General features: G+C 43.6%; 2 protein-coding genes across 4 annotated transcripts in view; one reads left to right on the top strand and one right to left on the bottom strand.

Annotated features, from left to right (window-relative positions):
* Positions 1–317: 317 nt before the first annotated feature.
* On the bottom strand, positions 318–8508 carry LOC133504107 (cytochrome P450 2J2-like). Its single transcript, XM_061826305.1, has 9 exons — positions 7448–8508; positions 5712–5874; positions 4351–4500; positions 3628–3788; positions 3362–3538; positions 2364–2505; positions 2102–2289; positions 1777–1918; positions 318–1063 (listed from the first exon to the last, which is right to left on the bottom strand). The coding sequence occupies exons 1-9, from the start codon at positions 7724–7726 to the stop codon at positions 888–890; spliced, it is 1578 nt and encodes a 525-aa protein (XP_061682289.1). The 5' UTR covers positions 7727–8508; the 3' UTR covers positions 318–887.
* il23r (interleukin 23 receptor) overlaps positions 973–17832 on the top strand; it is a 23693-nt gene continuing 6833 nt past the window's right edge. Inside the window, exons 1-13 of one of the 3 annotated variants that reach the window (XM_061826299.1) lie at positions 973–1110; positions 4368–4441; positions 5509–5543; positions 5703–5802; positions 10742–10873; positions 10950–11082; positions 12565–12740; positions 13057–13180; positions 13254–13411; positions 14850–14992; positions 15106–15262; positions 15624–15706; positions 16731–16935. In XM_061826299.1, the coding sequence (XP_061682283.1) occupies positions 10834–10873; positions 10950–11082; positions 12565–12740; positions 13057–13180; positions 13254–13411; positions 14850–14992; positions 15106–15262; positions 15624–15706; positions 16731–16935 (1219 nt within the window). In that variant the 5' untranslated portion in view covers positions 973–1110; positions 4368–4441; positions 5509–5543; positions 5703–5802; positions 10742–10833. Of the gene's footprint in view, positions 1111–4367; positions 4442–5508; positions 5544–5702; positions 5803–8536; positions 8641–10741; positions 10874–10949; positions 11083–12564; positions 12741–13056; positions 13181–13253; positions 13412–14849; positions 14993–15105; positions 15263–15623; positions 15707–16730; positions 16936–17832 lie in introns of those variants that run through there. The other 2 variants (XM_061826298.1, XM_061826300.1) reach the window with 2 other exon arrangements.

The raw sequence follows: 17832 nt of genomic DNA, 5'->3' as shown, positions 1-17832 counted from the left end.
ATCGTGATTTTTTTTTTGAGGATCAATGATGATTTTTTTTTTCAAATATATGTGTATGTGTGTGTATATAAATACCGTAATTTCCGGTCTACAGAGCACACCTGATTATAAGCGTCACCCCGTACATTTGTAAAGGAAATACCATTTGGTACATACATAAGACGCACCTGTGTAAAGGCCGCAAGTGCCCACATTGAAACACGAGATATTTACAAAGGAAGACGGTACACAGAAAGAGTTTTCAAAGTTTTAATACCTTAGCTTAGGTTGACATAGCAACAACACGGTAGTACGGAAAAAAAATGACATACCGGTAATAAAAAAACAGCCGCGGCAGCTACACGTTAGCAATACGGTAGCACAGCACTAACATGGCCGGTTTAAAAAAAAAAAACTGAGATGCAGCAGCAACACAGCAGCAACACGCTAACGCTAGCACTGCGCTAACAAGACCGCTTAAAAAATTATACTGGTAAATGTCACTGAGACACGGCAGTAATACGCTAGCACAGCGCAAACCGGGCCCATTAAAAAAAAAACATATCGGTAAAAGTCACTTTCTCGGCACATATATTCCACCGGTCTCACTCTTACCTTTTCCGCTCGAGTGCCCCCTTGCGGCCGTTAGAAAAAAAAAAAACACAATTTAGCCGCATCACTGCACAAGCCGCAGGGTTGAAAGCGTGTGAAAAAAGTGACGGCTTATAGGCCGGAAATTACGTCTGTATATCTGGGTGTGTACCATATATATTTTCAAAAAAAAAAACAAATGGAAACTGAAAGTCAACACAGTTAAATCCCGTTTTATTTCAAATCCATTGCTGTAATGTGTAATCGAAGATAAGATAACGACTCCAAACGCTGTTGCGTTCCGGGCAGGGAGGCCATCAGCGAGGTACAGCGATGGTCCGGAACTCTTCGGGACTCTGCGTGAAACCTTGGACGCCCTCCAGGCTGGGCATCTCGTCGGGGACGGCGACGAAGGTGAAGCGTTGCAGCAGCGCCGTGAAGAAGAGGAAGAGTTCCATGCGGGCCAGCTGCTCACCCAAACACGCTCGCTTACCTGGGAGGACCGTACGAGCGGTTCGCCCGCTTTTAAACCAGCACTGGGTAACGTCCTCTTATATTTGTTCCATTCATTTGGCATTTTTTTTCTTTTAAAATGAGCTCAATATTTGTGTAGAAATGAATTCAGCAAAATTAAATAATGGGTGATCAAGTACTTTTTGTAATGATTCCTAAATATAAATGCTTAATTTGTTCTTTGTAAATCAAAGAAAAACTGACAAATGTTCACATTACTGTACAAGTTTACATATTTAGTTCGTTTAATTTAAATGATAAAATTAAAACAGTACATTTATTTTTCATGATGACAAATCCAGTAAATCTAATTATTAAAAAATATAAAACGATTTTAACGCTAGCAACGCCGTGCTAACGCTAGCGCCTAACGCTAGGGCCGGTTAAAACAAAACATACCGGTAAAAATCACCGAGACACGGCAGAAACACGCTAGCGCAGCGCTAACAGGGCCGGACCGGTAAAGGTCACTTCCTCGGCACATATATTCCACCGATCTCACGCTTTTTTTTCCTCCGCTCGCTCTATTTTATTTTATTTGTAAATTGTCTAGCTAAAAAGCTGAACAATTGTACATACTGCGTGCTTAATTGGTCAATCATAACTTCAATAATTGTAATACAATACCCATCCATCCATTTTCTTAGCCGCTTATCCTCACGAGTGTCGCGGGAGTGTGTTTTTGAGCCAGACCTGCAGAAAATGGCAGAAAGGCGTCTCGTCTGCGGAAGTGGCCCTCTGAATCCAGAAAGTGTTGCGGGTTGAAGGTGTTGGGGGTTTCCCACTCGTTCTTGTCCAAAAGCACCGATGCCAGGTCGATGATGATGGCTGTGCCCTGGAAAGCAATCAGAGAAAGGGGCGGTGGGGGGGGGGGGGGGCGCCATAGTCATAGTTTCATATTTCCATAGCAGTTCGGACTCTTGACGCTCGCTCTTGGAGTCACTGTTTGTTTATTTTCTGGCCCACAGAGAAAGTCATTGAAAGCAAACACCCCCCCCATACCAGTTTTCGTTTTTACCTTTGGGATGATGTATCCTCCCAGTGTCGCCTCCTTGCTGGCCATCTTGGGGAATCCCAAGGGCATAATGTTGCCCAGCCTCTGAATCTCACAGACGACGGCTTCAGTGTACGGCATAGCCGGTCTGTCAGACATGGCGGGCTGGCGCGATTGTCCGATCACGTTGTCGATTTCCGCCTGGACTTTCTCTGGGGGGAACCAGACAAATCAGAAGCGGCGGATTGTTGTCTGTTCAGGTTTTAACCGGTACGGACCGACTCACTTTGGATCTCCGGATAGTGCATCATGTACACCAGAGCCCACCGCATGGTGGTGGCTGTTGTCTCTGTGCCCGCCTCCATGAGGTCCAGTGTGGTAACCGCTAAGGATTCAGTGTTGAAGCCAGCTTGCGGGTCGTCCTTCATCTACAGAAGATACTCTCATTTAAAGTCTAATTGACCAGAAGAAACCATTTTTAAAGAGTTATCGTCTGAGCCCATTTGTCCCCCAAATCATGGGTGTCCTCGACATACCTTAGGGTGGGAACTCAGATTGAGGTCATCCATCGTTCCTTACCAAGACAAAGAGTTGCACCAATCTGCCTGTCGATTCTTCCCTCACTCGTGAACAAGCCGGTAATATATTTGAATTCCTTCACATGGGGGAGAATCTGATTCCCACTCCACCCTTTTCTGACCCAGGACCATGGTCTTAGATTTTGAAAGTTTTGTGTCTGATCCCTAATGACGCAAAACTGAAGTGATTGATGAAGCTCTCATCTTGATGAAGTCAACAAAATGATATCACATGCAAAAGGCAGAGATAATACTGCGGCAACTAAACCGAACCCCTCTCAAGACCCTAGACTGGAGGGTGTGTTCCAACTACAGGGGCATCCCACTCCTTGGTAAAGTCTGTTGAGGGATTCTGGAGAGGAGGCTACATCCTGAAGTCACACCAGATGCAGATTTAGGGGAAGCCGTCTGGTTTTCGTCCTTGTCGTGGGGCAGTGGAACAGCCCTGTGCCCTTTGGAGGATTTCCAAGGGTACGTGGAAGTGTACACGTGCTTTGTCTACGTGGATGTTAATCTCCCGTGTACCGACCTCTGCCCGCCCGCGGACCTGCTCTCTACGCCCGACGTCCTGACTGCCGCTGCTCCACTTGACTGTCTGCCTGATCCCCGACTTTGGACCAAATAAACACTTTTCCCAAACTGCCTCTGCGTCTCCGGAGTCCTGCATTTGGGTCGTGACAAATTCTAGCCCAGCTCAGCAGCCCACCTTGTCCATCTCCGCGAGGTACGTGTCAATGAAGTCCCGAGGTTGATCTGGGTTCCACTCTGCCTGGTGCTTCTCCACTTCCTTCTGCAGGAAGAGCTCAATCAGCTTGTAGTTGGCCAGGACCGTCTGGTGGGGGCCCGGCAGGTAGTTGAATAGCGAGGGGAAGGCATTGTAAAGCTGTTGAGGGAAGAAAAAAAAAGAACTTTTTGGGCTTGGTTGATGGAAAAAGGGGGGTGGTTCTGCAACACCGACGGCCAGTCTTGGACCTGCGTGAGCGGAGACCCGGAGAGCAGGATAACCTCGTTGTCCATTTCGAGAAACTTGCGGAAATTTCCGTCGCTGTACTCGAAGCGGTGTCCAAACAGCACCGAGGAGATGATGTTCCCCACTGCGTTGGTTAGGGTGTAGTGAGGGTTGAAGGGCTTCCCTAGTCGGAATTCAAAGTTTCATGGAATCATTACATGCTTAAAAAAATAAATAAAAAAATAGCAGGGATTCCCAAAATTTTGCGGTCTAGCGGAGAAATCCTATTCTTCGCCCAAACTACAGTACAGCCTCGGTCCTCGAACATCCCCGTTCTCGAACAAATCGGTTTCTGTTTTCGAACGAAAATCGGTACTCGAATGCCCCGCCGAAAAAACCCGGAAATAGCAGAACGTTGGTGTCCCCAAAATATTACTTTAATTGTGTAATAACTCGCCTTTTGTTGTAAAAAAATAAAACTAATAAAATATTCATGCAGTGATTTCATATTAATGTGATTATATATCACAATCATATCAGATCTTTTAATTTTCCCAAATGTATAATAAGAGCCTCTTTATCAAAATCGTGTCTTGTCCTACAAGTAGTTTGGCGTATACTTTCTGAAATAATTATTTGCCTGAGCGCCAAGCTATTGCTCATGAAGCAACGGGGCTCTGGCAACTAGCGTTTGGGAAATACGTAGTACCGTATGGCACGGGGGCGGCATTTCATGCGGCACTTACCTTGCTCTTCTTTTAAGGCCTCGCACAGGAAACTGCATTCCACTTTGATGTAGTTCTCCAGAGACCGCTGGCCCTCTCCAAAGTAGCGCAGGTGGGTGACCGTAAACTTTCTGTGCTTCTTCCACGGGTAACCGTTGCTCAACACCACACCTGCAACAATGTGAACACAAAGACAAAGTGCCCGGGTCTGATTTTGTGTCAGCTTTCAGGACTGGTGTCACAAACATTTATAGTTCAAATCCAGCTACCGGTTTTTACCTTTAATGTACCATAATTTTCAGCCTACAGAGCGCACCTGATTATAAGCCTCACCCAGTAAATTTGCAAAGGAAATAACATTTGGTTCATGCATACGCCGCAGCTGTGCAAAAGCCGCAAGTGCCCACATTGAAACCCGCGATATTTACAAAGAAAGATGGTACACAGAGAGTTTAACCCTAGCGCCGCCGTGCTAATGCTAGTGCCGTGCTAATGCTAGCTCTGCGCTAACAGGGCCGGTTAAAACAAAACATGCTGGTAAAAATCACCGAGACACGGCAGTAACACGCTAGCGCGGCACTAACAGGGCCTGACCGGTAAAAGTCACTTCCTCTTTCACATATATTTAAAGGAAATACCATTTGGTAAATATACATACGCCATAGCTGTGAAACCCACAAAGAAATTCGGTACACAGAGAGTTTAACGCTAGCGCCGCCGTGCTAACTCTAACACTAGGGGCAGTTAAAACCAAAAAACATACCGGTAAAAATCACTGAAAGAAGCCAGTGACAGGCTAGCGCAGCGCTAACAGGGCCGAACCGGTTAAAGTCACTTCCTCGGCAGATATATTCCACCGATCTCACACCCATCTTTTCCGCTCAAGTTCCCCCTTGCGGCCATTCTAAAAAAATGCACAAATTAGCCGCATCACCGCATAAATCGCAGGTTTGAAAGCGTGTGAAAAAAGTGACGGCTTATAGGCCAGAAATTACATACCATACCATAACATATATATTTTCAAAAACCACTTTCCCAGCCTACTCTGCCACACCTTCATCCATTACTGGGGAGATCCTTCGTGGCTTCATCTTGATGGCGGTGGCTAGGAATTGTGGTCGTGTTTTGATTTGATTTCATGTTACAATATGTCTTGTCATTTCGCCCTGTTCTCTTCAGCGACGTTCCTTGTGTCAACCAATAACTGACCTCAGGTGAGAGAAGCGGGTTACATCCTGGACTGGTTTCCGGTCAAGTACTTACTCAGTGTCCCCGACTGTGCAGCCCCCAAGATTATCAGATAATATTTATGAAGACACTCAAGATGTGTTTTTAATGGTGTTGAAAAATTAGTACAGTGCTTCTAATTTCAGGTGACTCACCAATCCCCTTGAAGATCCCATCGAAGAGCGGGACGACGGGCCGGTCCACGAAGCTGTCCAGCTGGTTGACCAGCGCCTCTTTGACCATGCGGTAACCCGAGATAAACACCATCCTCTCGCTGCCTCGCCTCAAGCTGAACACGGGGCCGTACTCCTTTGCGAGCTGAATTAAAAAAAAAAAAATGCTACATCAATAACATAATTATAATTCGTAGGGGCGGCACGGTGGAGCAGTTGTAAAGGGGTTGACCTCACAGCTCTGAGGTCCTGGGTTAGATCTCGGCCCTCCAAGTGCCTGCGTGGGTTTTCCCACATCCCAAAAAACATGCAACATTAATTTTGCACCCTAAATTCCCCCGAGGTATGATTGCGAGTGCGTCTGTTTGTCTCGATGTGCCCTGCGATTGGCTGGCAACCAATTCAGGGTGTACCCCGCCTCCTGCCCGTTGAGAGCTGGGATAGGCACTCCCCGTGACCCTTGTGAGTATAAGCGGCGAGGAAAATGGATGGATGGATGTTTTATATATTTACACCAGGGCTCAGCAACCTTTTTAAGCACCGATCGTAAGAAAGGGCTACATGACCTGTTTGCGTCAAATTTCAGACTCAGTTCATTACACGTACATAAAATATTTGTGTTTTAATTGATTGTAGTAAGTGACACAGCAGGTATTTTAAAATGTGAATTCACGTAAGCAAGGTGTACCCCGCCTCCTGCGCGGTGACAGCTGGGATAGGCTCCAGCACTCCCCGCGACCCTTGTGAGGATAAGCGGCAACGAAAATATATCGATGGGTGGATAATTAAGGAGTCCAAACGGTGCACTTTCCTCTTTTTGTTTTAATGAAGTAGCCTGATGTTTTTTTTTTTTTTTTTTTTTTTTGGGTGGTGGGGGGGATTCTCTATGTGTGTACTTTTCACCCCCGCCTTCCCCGTTCCACTCGTCATTCTCAGTTACTTGGTTGATTTACGATCGACACAGCACAAGTCGTGAAAAGATCCATTCGAATACGCGTGACCGACGTACGATACGGACGATTTTTTTTTTGCTTTGACTTGCAAGCAACGATTTGAGATACGAGCACTTTATGAACAGGGAATTCAACTCGACTCACTTTACAACAAGCAACAATTTGCCAAATAATGAACAAAAACAAGGCTTCAAGATTTTTATTAGCACTCCCAGTTGAAGTTTGTCAAACTAAACATAAAGTGAGTGACACTGTCGGTGTTTAAAACCGCACAACTTCCTTCTGGTAGCTTGATGCTAACGCACAATGCAAAACGCCATAGACGGGCTAACGAATAGCGGTAGTGTTATAAAGCTTTAAGTCGTGAATATTTGAACATAAATGGGGCATCAACACATGTAGAGAGACAATGTTATTTTCTTTATGCTTTGCAAAAAACAAGTAATATGACTGCAATTTGTTTAGCGAGTCATATAATGTAGTTGGGAAAATCTGTCTTCATGATAGTTTACTGGCCCGGTGGCCGGGAAATGTCTGTGGTTTTGTTAAGTACGCATGTAATTTGAAGAACTTGCACTTACGTAGGGGCACTCGTAAGTCTAGGAGGCGCTAAATCGCAGACTATGTTGAAAATGTCGATTAACGTGATCCGCATTATTGCTAAATGGACTGATGATTCACGAAGGTAGAAATTTAGACTTGAGTCTTTTATAAGTTCCCAAGTCCCACCTCTGCTCAAGTGTCAGTACAGTTTTGAAATCTCACGTTGTCCATGGCCTTGTAGTCCACTCCGGTGAAGAGGTTCCCGAGAACGGGCAGGGCCGAGGGTCCCGGCGGGAAGGTGGCGGGCCTCCAATTTCGCACCACGTCCGTCAGCAGCAGCGCCGCCAGGCTCAGCAGGAGCCAGCCGCTCACGTCCAGACACTGGAAAAGTGCGTGAAAAATCATGATTTTGCGGGGAGGTTTTTGCTGCTCGGGCTGGCGTTTTTGTTTTCGAGGGGAAAAGTGGAGAGGAGAAGAAAAAGTTATGTAATGTGTCCTCATGCGCGGGGGAAAAAAAGAGAGCAGAGGTTAAGCGATTTAACAGCTGGCTGCTGATAGTGACGTTATGGAGGGGTTGCGTGTTGTTATCTTTTTAAACGCTTTCCCTTTATTGATTTTTTTTTTTTTTTTTTTTTTTAAACCACAAAAGCATTCCAGCAATGATTTACCTGGACTGGCAGTCAGTGGTCACTTTACGGTTAAAAGCGATGCAAAATAATGCAAGTTATAAAACTGTTACAAAATGTATTTCACTCCGTTTGGTCAGCAATATGATCTTGGGAGTTACTCCAAATATCGTGTCAATGTCATGAAGATTTAAACTGTAATACAATTAAAAGTAATAAGTCACAAATCCGACGATAAGAATTCGTAGGAGCGGCAGACGCGCCGCACCCCTTCGAAGTATGCGTCAAGGCTCGCTTAATCACGAAGGGATGTGCCCTACGTCGAATGAAATACATAATTTAATTGTCAAAAGACACTTTCTGTCTCCCTAGTCACAATGATGCCACTTTTGAAATTAATCGCACTGCGGAGGGACAAAGGATGGATTAAGATTCTTCCATCACAATCGTTTATTATTGCGGGTGCAGTTTGTGTTTACTGTCAAAATTTAAGAAGTTTGCTTCATTTCTAAAATATCACAAATAACAGCTACGAATTTCTAAATTGCTGGCAACAAAAGTGAGTACACTCCTAAGTGAAAATGTCCAGTTTTGGCCACAATTCATTTCCAGCACTAACTTTGCTCTCTTGTTTCAGGAGTGAAGAGGAGTTTATTTTATTTTATTTTATTTCTTGGTGGAGCAGCTGGTAAAGCGTTGGCCTCACAGTTCTGAAGACCCGGGTTCGATCCCGGCCCCGCCTGTGTGGAGTTTGCATGTTCTCCCCGTGCCTGTGTGGCTTTTCTCTGGGTAGGCACTCCGGTTTCATCCCGCATCCCAAAAAAACATGCGACATTAATCGGACACGCTAAATTGCCCCTAGGTGTGATTGTGAGTGCAGCCGTTTGTCTCTATGTGCCCTGCGATTGGCTGGCGACCAGTTCAGGGTGTACCCCGCCTCCTGTCCGTTGACAGCTGGGATAGGCTCCAGCACTCCCCGCAACCCTCGTGAGGATGAGCGGCTAAGAAAATGGATGGATTGATAATTTTCTCATTACTATATGGTTTTATCACATAGTGTGATTTTTCTTATTAAAAAAAAAACGGGAATTTGTGTGGGGTTTTTTTGGACAGGCTGGAACAGATTAATGGCATATGCCTTCATTCCAATGGGGAAAGATGATTTGGGATAACACATTATCAAGGAAAGTAGAGATGTGACCCTTGTGAGTATAAGCGGCTAGGAAAATGGATGGATTGATAATTTTCTCGTTACTATATGGTTTTAAATGGAGCAATATCACATAGTGCGATTTTTCTTATTAAAAAAAACGGGAATTTTTGTGGGGTTTTTTTTTTGGACAGGCTGGAACAGATTAATGGCATATGCCTTCATTTCAATGGGGAAAGATGATTTGGGATAACACATTATCAAGGAAAGTAGAGATGTGACCCTTGTGTGTATAAGCGGCTAGGAAAATGGATGGATGGATGTTTTATATATTTACACCAGGGCTCAGCAACCTTTTTCAAGCACCGATCGTATGAAAGGGCTACATGACCTGTTTGGGGCAAATTTCAGACTCAGTTCATTTCACATACATAAAATATTTGTGTTTTAATTTATGGTAGTAAATGACATAGTTATTTTAAAATGTGAATTCACGTAAGCAAGTCATTCAGAATTTAAAGCACAAATAATAATCAGAATTTAAAGCACAAATAATAGTAACAATTTGTGGCCTAGGGTATTTTTACAACATACCTCGCGGGCGTCTCATATGGTCCTCGCGGGCTACAATTCGCCCACGGGCACCGCGTTGGTGACCCCTGATTTACACTGTCCCAGCCCAATAGTAATCCAAAGACTGTCCACAGGAGGTCGCTACTGTGCTAAAACTAGCCGTGATGCATTTGAGTTCTCCAGATTCCAAAGTCTCATAAGAATGTTTTAATTGGCATCTTTTAAAATATTTAACCAAGACTGGTAGAAATTGAGATATTTACAAGCATTTTTTTCCCCGCTACCTACAAGTGGTGTAAAAGAAAGCACAGAAATAGGCCAGGCAGAAGCTCAGCGTTGCACAATACCTGAATGTAAATGTGTCAACGACAACTTTGGGTGCCATTGACCTCTTTTATGCACCTCGCTTCTCTGAAAACTTTTCTTTAAAAAAAAAAAAAAAATACACATACATACAGCGGCTGAAATACGTATTCAACACTGAAAAGATGTTGGGAACAATCCCAAGTAATCCATACGTGCAAAGACAGTGACAGCTCAGAAATTGAAATGACAGTGAAAAAGTATCGATCATGCCAACTGGTTTTATTTATTTTTACAAAAAAGTCTGCAATGAACGCTTCAGAACACCCGCAGTGAGAAAATAGTCACGTGCTCTGGTGTCATTTTGACCCATTTTCCCAATCTCGACGCTTCCCTGGGTTTCTTTCACAGATCTTGAATTTCAATTCTTTTCGCATATTTACGATCGGATTCGAGTGCGGTCATCGTAAAAGCGCTTTTTTGCAATGAAATATCTATCGCTCGTTCCCTTGCGGCTCATCGTGACGTGAAATTTCGTGTGTTATCCGCCACCGCGCCGCGATCGTATCTCGAGTCTGCGCTCACAAGTCAAAGCGAGGAATCATCCGGGCGACGGTTCGCTCGCGTCACCCTCTGCCAGGTTACGCGTTCAAAGTGGAAACAGTTGCGTGCGAGCGTAATCTTGCGGTGAGGGAAGTAGGACACCGGTCGACGCAAAGACTCAAGTGAATAACTCCTCCACACCGCCAAAGGGTGTCACTGGCCTCCTTTCTGGCTCATGAGTCAAGTTTCCCACGTGTAAGCACAAGCAAAAGCGCTGAGCGCCATGATGACATTTATCTGCTGCTGTTTCCTTCTTATCAGATGGATACTTTGAAAAAAAATTAATAAATTCAAAAGCAGTCGCTTCGCGCCAGGAAGTGGAGCATGTTTCCACACTTTCGGGCTGAGCTGAGATGACCCTCTGGAGATGCTTCATCACGCTTCTCCTCAGCGGTAAGCATTTCTTTGATTTTTTTTTTGTTTTTTTTCCTCACCCTTGTCCGCTGTCTCCGGCTGGCCTTTTCTGCAGGAAGTGTCGCGCTCTTCGGCGGCACTCAGGTGTTTGACGCCAGCCGGGGGAACCTGAGCGCGGAACCGCCCTCGCCCTTTTTGCTGGGCTCAGACCTCGTGGTGTACTGCCACATCGCGGCCTGTGAACGGAGGTAAGAATCCCCGGGGCAAAACCGTAGGCGCGCCTACGCGTCAGCTCTCATACAAGAACTGCAACCAAACTTCCAAAATAGTCTTTTTCTCTTATAACAGTAGAATTATTAAATTCCAGTTAACTTGCAAGTCTTTGTTCTTTCAAAAGAGTTGCCCTTACAGGAAGTGATCCGTGAAACATATTTTAATCCGCAGTAAGATAAATAAATGAACCTTCAGTACCTGCACTGACATTGTACAGTTAACAAAAGTACTAAAAAAACAAAAATGACCAATAGAAATGAAATGAAAACGGAAGCAATAGAAACCCTGAAAGTAAAAGTCAAAAGTGGTCATTTTCTAATCAACGTAACAATAACAGAAACTGTTAAAATGAAAATAGAGCTGCATTATGAATTCTACCCATATGAAATGTTAGAGAAATAAAAATTAAAAAAATGTTAAGTAAGCATTCAATGTCAGAGAGAAAAAGTTAAAAATACAATCGTATCGACAGAGCTGCATGAAGAGTGTGCAAAAAGTAATGGAGAACAAAAGTAATAAAATAAAGTTAAGTCAAAATGATAAAAGTATTGGTAATGCAAAATCAAATGGCAATCCAATAAAGAAGCATTAAAAAAATCTGCCCTTACAAAATTAAAAAAGTAATAAAAACAAAAAGTAAAACTGACAATAGTAATTATTAATCAATTTCTAAAAAAAAATACAAGTACAGAGTTAGTTAAAAAATCTGTAATAAAGCATAAAAGTGTATAAAAAGTAAAAGTAAATGTGAAAAAATAGTAACAGAAATTAAGTGATAATTAGTTGTAAGTATTAAAGTAATTAAAAGGTACAATTACAATAACGCTGCACTCATATTTAAGTAATAAATGTAATAATACAAAGCAAAAACTACAAAATGATTCAATTTAGTTGGAGTAAAACACTAAAATAGTTATAGTATCAATAGATCTGCAGTGAAAAAAAAACTAAAAAATATGAAATATCATAAAAATAGCATTTAAGTCCTGTCCTCACCAAAAATACTGAAACTACAAAAGCAAAAAATGTATTTCTATACTAAGCCCATTCGACAATACGAAGTGTATTTAATCAAATTGTAAATCAACAACAAACAGTTGGTGTTGCATTTAAAGTTGATGATAGAAATCCTAACAGGGTAAAAGATTTAAAAAGTAACAATATGACACAAATTATAAATTAATGAATAAAAAATAAAAGTAATAAAAATAACCAAAGTGTGCAATTCAAAAAACCATGATGAAATAAAAAACATCAAAACTGAAATAATTTAAAAGTAAAAATTGTAATTGAAACAAGAAGAACAAAAAAAATAAAAAATTTCAGTAAAAAAAATTAAAGCAATGAATTAATAAAAATAATAACCAAAATGTAAAAAAAAAACCAAAAGAAGAAGATGACCAAAAAAGTACAAATAAAATTGAAAATGACGGCGCCGTTTTGTATTCATCTTGCAGGTCCCAAGTATCATTGGTGTGGGACAAAGAGCCCGTGGCCCTTTGGAGGAGGGACCAGTGCAGCCCGGTCGTGTTCAAGCTGACCGACGTCCAGCGGCCCAGATCCACACTGCACTGCAAGCTGCGCGAGGCCGGACTCACTTACGTCGTCGGAGGGCTGGACCTCCGCGGTGGCCGTATGTCGTGAGAATTGCTAAACGTTTCACTCCTCACGGCAAGTGCAAAAGTCTACTAGTGACGGCCAAGAGGGGAAAAGTGTCACAGGCCAGGAAATGTTTGTTAAGTAGCGTGTTAACCACAAAGCAGGAAAATGACATTTTTCACAAAGGAACATATAGTAAGATAACATGAAGAAAAATAAATGTATAAGTCATAATATACTGTCATGGTGTTATCACAGATTTAAACAAATGGTGGGGCAGCACCTGTAGACTGACTGTTGAAATTGTAATCCACGTTACGGCTCACGACAAGCGTTTTCCATCTCCAAAGGTCCCCCGGATAAGCCGAAGAACATCACCTGCGCGACCACCTCCCGATCCCACTGGGCGGAGTGCCGGTGGCGGCGCGGGTTCGACACCCACGTGCCCACTTCCTACAACGTGTCACTCACCAGGTCAGATGTCGATAAGTCAACGACGGCCCGGGTCGACTCGCGAAACACGTTTGTGTGCTTACGTCAACTTCAGTGGGGACAGGACTTGGTACTGGACCTCGGAGGGGGAGGAGCTGGTCTTACCTGGAGCCGTGCTGGATGTGAACGAGCAGTACCAGCTGGTGGTCAGCGCTCGCAACCAATTTGGACGCTCGCAGTCGGATCCGTTTACCCTGGTGCACAAAGACATACGTGAGCTTCTCTTAGCCAGCAAAAAATGTTCTGAATTCAAAAGTTGTAAATCATAAATACATTTTAAAAAGCTAAAGGAAGTCAGGAAACATTAGGGAATAAAGTAACAATTTAAATGCACTTATTCAAATGTGCGTTAAATTCATTCCTGCCTTTTTTTGAGTTAATATGGATAACAAAAGTAAAAAAAAAAAAAAAAAAGACAAAATTGCACAAAATGTAGAAACAAAAATGTTGAAAAAACAGACATTGGTGCTAAATTAAATTAAATTAAATTAAAATTAAAACAAACTTCCCTAAAAAGTATAACTCATCATACAAAAAATAGACTTGGAAATCAAATAAAATACAAGTAATTAAAGAAACAATAAAAATAGAGCTAAATTAAGAATTCTGCCATTAGGAAAAAGTAATAAAAGTTAATTATTTTTTAATGCAGTAAACAAATTACAGATCAAATTAAATCTTATCACATTATAATTAATGTGAAAAAGTGATTTTTTTTTTTTTTTTTACATCATACTTTAATAGCAAGTTAACAGGGAGTTAATATGAATTGTGTGTTTCTTTCAGCTTGTCCCTTTCGGGGTCGCCACAGCGTGTCATTTCAGATGAACGCATATATACGTTTGGCTCAATTTTTACGCCGGATGCCCTTCCTGACGCAAGCCTTCTCAGGGAGTGGAGGCCCCAGTGGGATACGAACCCACAACCCCTGGTTTACCATACCAGTGCTCTAACCACTGAGCTACGGGGCCTCGGAGTTAATATGAATAACAAAAGTAAAAAAGAAGACAAAATGTAAAAAAAAAAAAAATGTTGCAAAAACAGAAGTTGGTGTTAAATAAAATGAAATTAAAATTAAAACAATCTTCCCTAAAAAGTATAATACAAAAATAGACATGAGAATCAAATGAAGTAATTAAAGAAACAATAAAAATGGAGCTAAATTAAGAATTCTGCCATTAGAAAAAGTAATAAAAGTTAATTATTACTGAACGTAATAAACAAATTACAGACCAAATTAAATATTACATGAAAAATGGTGAAAGTTTTTTTATATTTTATTTTTTAGATCATAGTGTAATAGCCACATTTCCCATGTAATTGTTGCATACTTTTATGATACGAATAAATACAATTGCCAATGTTCTTGTTTTAAAAAAAAAAGTCTTCCTCTCTGTAGATTTTCAATTGTCCAGATTATGGTAATAATCTGCAAAATCAATTGAGTCGTGGCAACCAGACTCCTATTTGTTGAATTGTTATTATTATTATTCCTTCAGCCAACATTATAAATGGGAATTTTGCCAGGCAATGCAACCCACATTGGTGACTAAAATACAGAACATCAACGTTTAGATCAAAGAATTGAAGAGGAGTATTAAGGAATAAAACAAGATTAGTGTGAAACAAGGGGGTCTCCCCTCTCCTGCAGTCGTACCCGAAAGCCCCCGCATCACTCATGTCTACTTCGAGAACTCTTCCACGCCGGCGGCCGTGTTGCGGTGGGAGACCCCCGAAGATTCGTCAAACCTCACCGCCGCCGTCGGACTCCGGCCAGACGGCTCCTCCTCCTGGGTGAGAAAAAAAAACAAAAAAAAAACCGGCAGCGTTGGCTTCCTGCGACGACCCCAACCCCCTCCCCTCCCCTCCCCCACGTCGCCCCCCTCCTCTCAACTCTTGTCGCTTAGGATGCAAGAGAGGTGACACGGCTCGGCCGGGATGAAGTACGGGTGGACGGCCTGGAGCCCCTGGTGGACTACCACTTCCGGATCAAGATGTGTGTGACGGGGGCCGGAAAATGCAGCAAATGGAGTCCGGCGGTGATGAGGAGAACTCCAGGAAAAGGTCAACACACAAATTATTAGATATTTGGAGGGGGCGGGGGTTGAAGTATTTCATACATTTTATTATTCTTTGTTTTTCGCTCAGTAGAATATAGTACTACGCGAAATACAGAATCCTTCTCGGATATTAAATGTAACAAAATTGCGTGCGCAGACAGTTCATCTGCAATCAGTTCATCCATCTTCTCATCGGAGTCCTCGTTCGCCACAATCGTCTTGACATTAAACAGAAGTAGATTTAAGTGCACCGAAACGCGTTTTTTTTTTTTTTTTTCAGGCGGCAACCGAATGGGCCGCCGCAGCGAAGTGGACACTGCGGAGTCGGAAACTACTAAATGCGTTTCCTGTGCGTTTATCTTCAGGGCCGTCTCAGCCGCCGCGTGTGTGGCGGATGTTGAGCAATCGCGAGACCAGCTTACTGCAGAATGTCACAGTTTTGTGGAAGGTAACGTGATTTTTCAAGAAGACGGTGCGTCATATTTTTTTTACATAAGTGTCGGCACGATTGGAACAGCTGGGAAGCGTTGGCCTCACAGTTCTGAGGACCCGGGTTCGATCCCAGCCCTCCCTGTGTCGAGTTTGCACGTTTTCCCCGTGCCTGCGTGGCTTTTCTCCAGGCACTCCCACATACCCGAAAACATGCGACATTAACCCATTCATGGGCACGTTGGCAATTTTTCGCCTTATTGAGATAAAAGTCTCCTAACAGGCCACAATCAAGGAAATACTTCTTTTTTCATTTATGGTTATATGATAACTAAAAAATGGGACGCTGCCCGCGAGAGGGTACTTGGGTTTTCTTAGTAGATCGTCCCAAAAACTAGAATCAGAATCATATTAAAACACTTAAATATTGTGATATACCCAAGGATATAATGCGTGAAAATCATGATGTCCCAAAAGTGGGACGCTGCCCACGAATGGGTAAATCGAACACTCTCAATTGCCCCAAGGTGTGATCGTGAGTGCGATTGTTGTTAGTCTCGATGTGCCCTGCGTTTGGCTGGCAACCAGTTCAGGGTGTACCCCGCCTCCTGCCCGTTGACAGCTGTCATAGGCGCTGGCACTCGCGCGACCCTTGTGAGGATAAGCGGCTAAGAAAATGGATGAATGGATGGAAGTAAAACTACCCCAATGGTGGATCTTCACCCAGCCTAGCTTCCCAAGTCATGACAAGGATAACGCGGTGCTAGGGCTGTTATTTACCTCCATCAATCCATTTTCTTCGCCACTTATCCTCATGAGGGTCGCGGGGAGTGCTGGAGCTGGGGAGAACACGCAAACTCCAGGATTGAACCCGGGACCTCAGAACTGTGAGCCTTTACCCGCTAGGCCATCGTGCCGTCCCAGTTATTCATCTTTCAGATTCAATTGTATTTTCACTCGTGGTGGCCGCCAAGTTGCTAAATGATTCTCTATGTTGGGGGGTATTAGACAAAAGAGCTAAATTGATATGTCGCAATCTTCAGGCCCCTCATCCAGAGTCTTACAGCGGCCAGGTGGAGGGCTACATTGTGGTCTTGGGCCAGGGAGCGACAGCGCGGGAAGAGATGTACGGCCCGTCCCTGAAGCGGGTTTCCCTTCTGGTGCCGGCCGATCTCCCGCCGCTTGCCGTCACCGTGGTGACTTCGTATGGGAGGTCGCCGCCAGCCGTCGTGCCACTCGGGCTCTCAGGTACACGCCCAACGCTGAGCTGGACAAGCTCGGAAGAGAAGGTTTTGGGGATGGTGGTGTCAGGGCTGGAGTCTACGAAATGGATCCTCTCGTAGGCGTTCTAGGATGAAGTGCAGTCGCGTGTGGGGACTGGATCATCCGTAGACCTGTTTGCTCGGGTCCAGGAGGTGTCCTGTGACGGCTGTAGTCATTCAGATCCAAAATTGCAGTTTTCTTGGGGACTGGGATGATGGCGGAGGCGGTTGAAACAGGGTGGTCCTTGGCGCAGTACCAGAGAACTTTTGAAGTCCAATGTGAAGTTGCTCCGTGCAGACTTTGAGCCGGATGGGGACACCAGGTTTGGGCCTGGCGCCTTGTTGATCTTTGTGTAGTTTGAAGACGCATCTCGTGATGTTCGCGGAGGGTCAACGCTGACATCAGAGGTGCCGCGTTGGCCGGTGGTCCGCCTGGGTAGGGCGTGGAAGAAATCTGCTCTAGAAGGTGTTGAAGTCGTTAGTTAGCCCTCTTGTGTTCTCTGTCTGTGGTATTGTGCGCTTGTAATTTAATTAAAAAAAAAAAAAAAAAAAATCATTTTTGTCATATTTATGTCAGGGATGAGAATTTTCCACGGGTTCGTGGAATTCCAAGTTTTTTCAGCTGAAATTGTCATTTTTGTGAAGTGTGTAAATCCGTTGAAAATTTTTGTTCAGGGGGGTGCGGCTCGACGCTGGGCGAGGGTGTGAGCAAGACCGGCCGCCAGCATCTATCGGCAACGCTCGTCGTGAATTTAGTCACAGCTGTGAAAGCGGAAAACGGCATTGCTATCTGTTTATGGCATTGCATTAAATTTGGTGTTTATAATAACCACAACGTCACGATTTCCGGCAGCATTTCGTCGGTATTTTCACTCTGATGTTA

This window comes from Syngnathoides biaculeatus, chromosome 7, assembly GCF_019802595.1.
Source record: "Syngnathoides biaculeatus isolate LvHL_M chromosome 7, ASM1980259v1, whole genome shotgun sequence".
NCBI classification, from domain to species: Eukaryota; Metazoa; Chordata; class Actinopteri; order Syngnathiformes; family Syngnathidae; genus Syngnathoides; species Syngnathoides biaculeatus.
The sequence above is the reverse complement of the archived record's forward strand: the minus strand, read 5'-3'. Positions and strand labels throughout refer to the sequence as shown.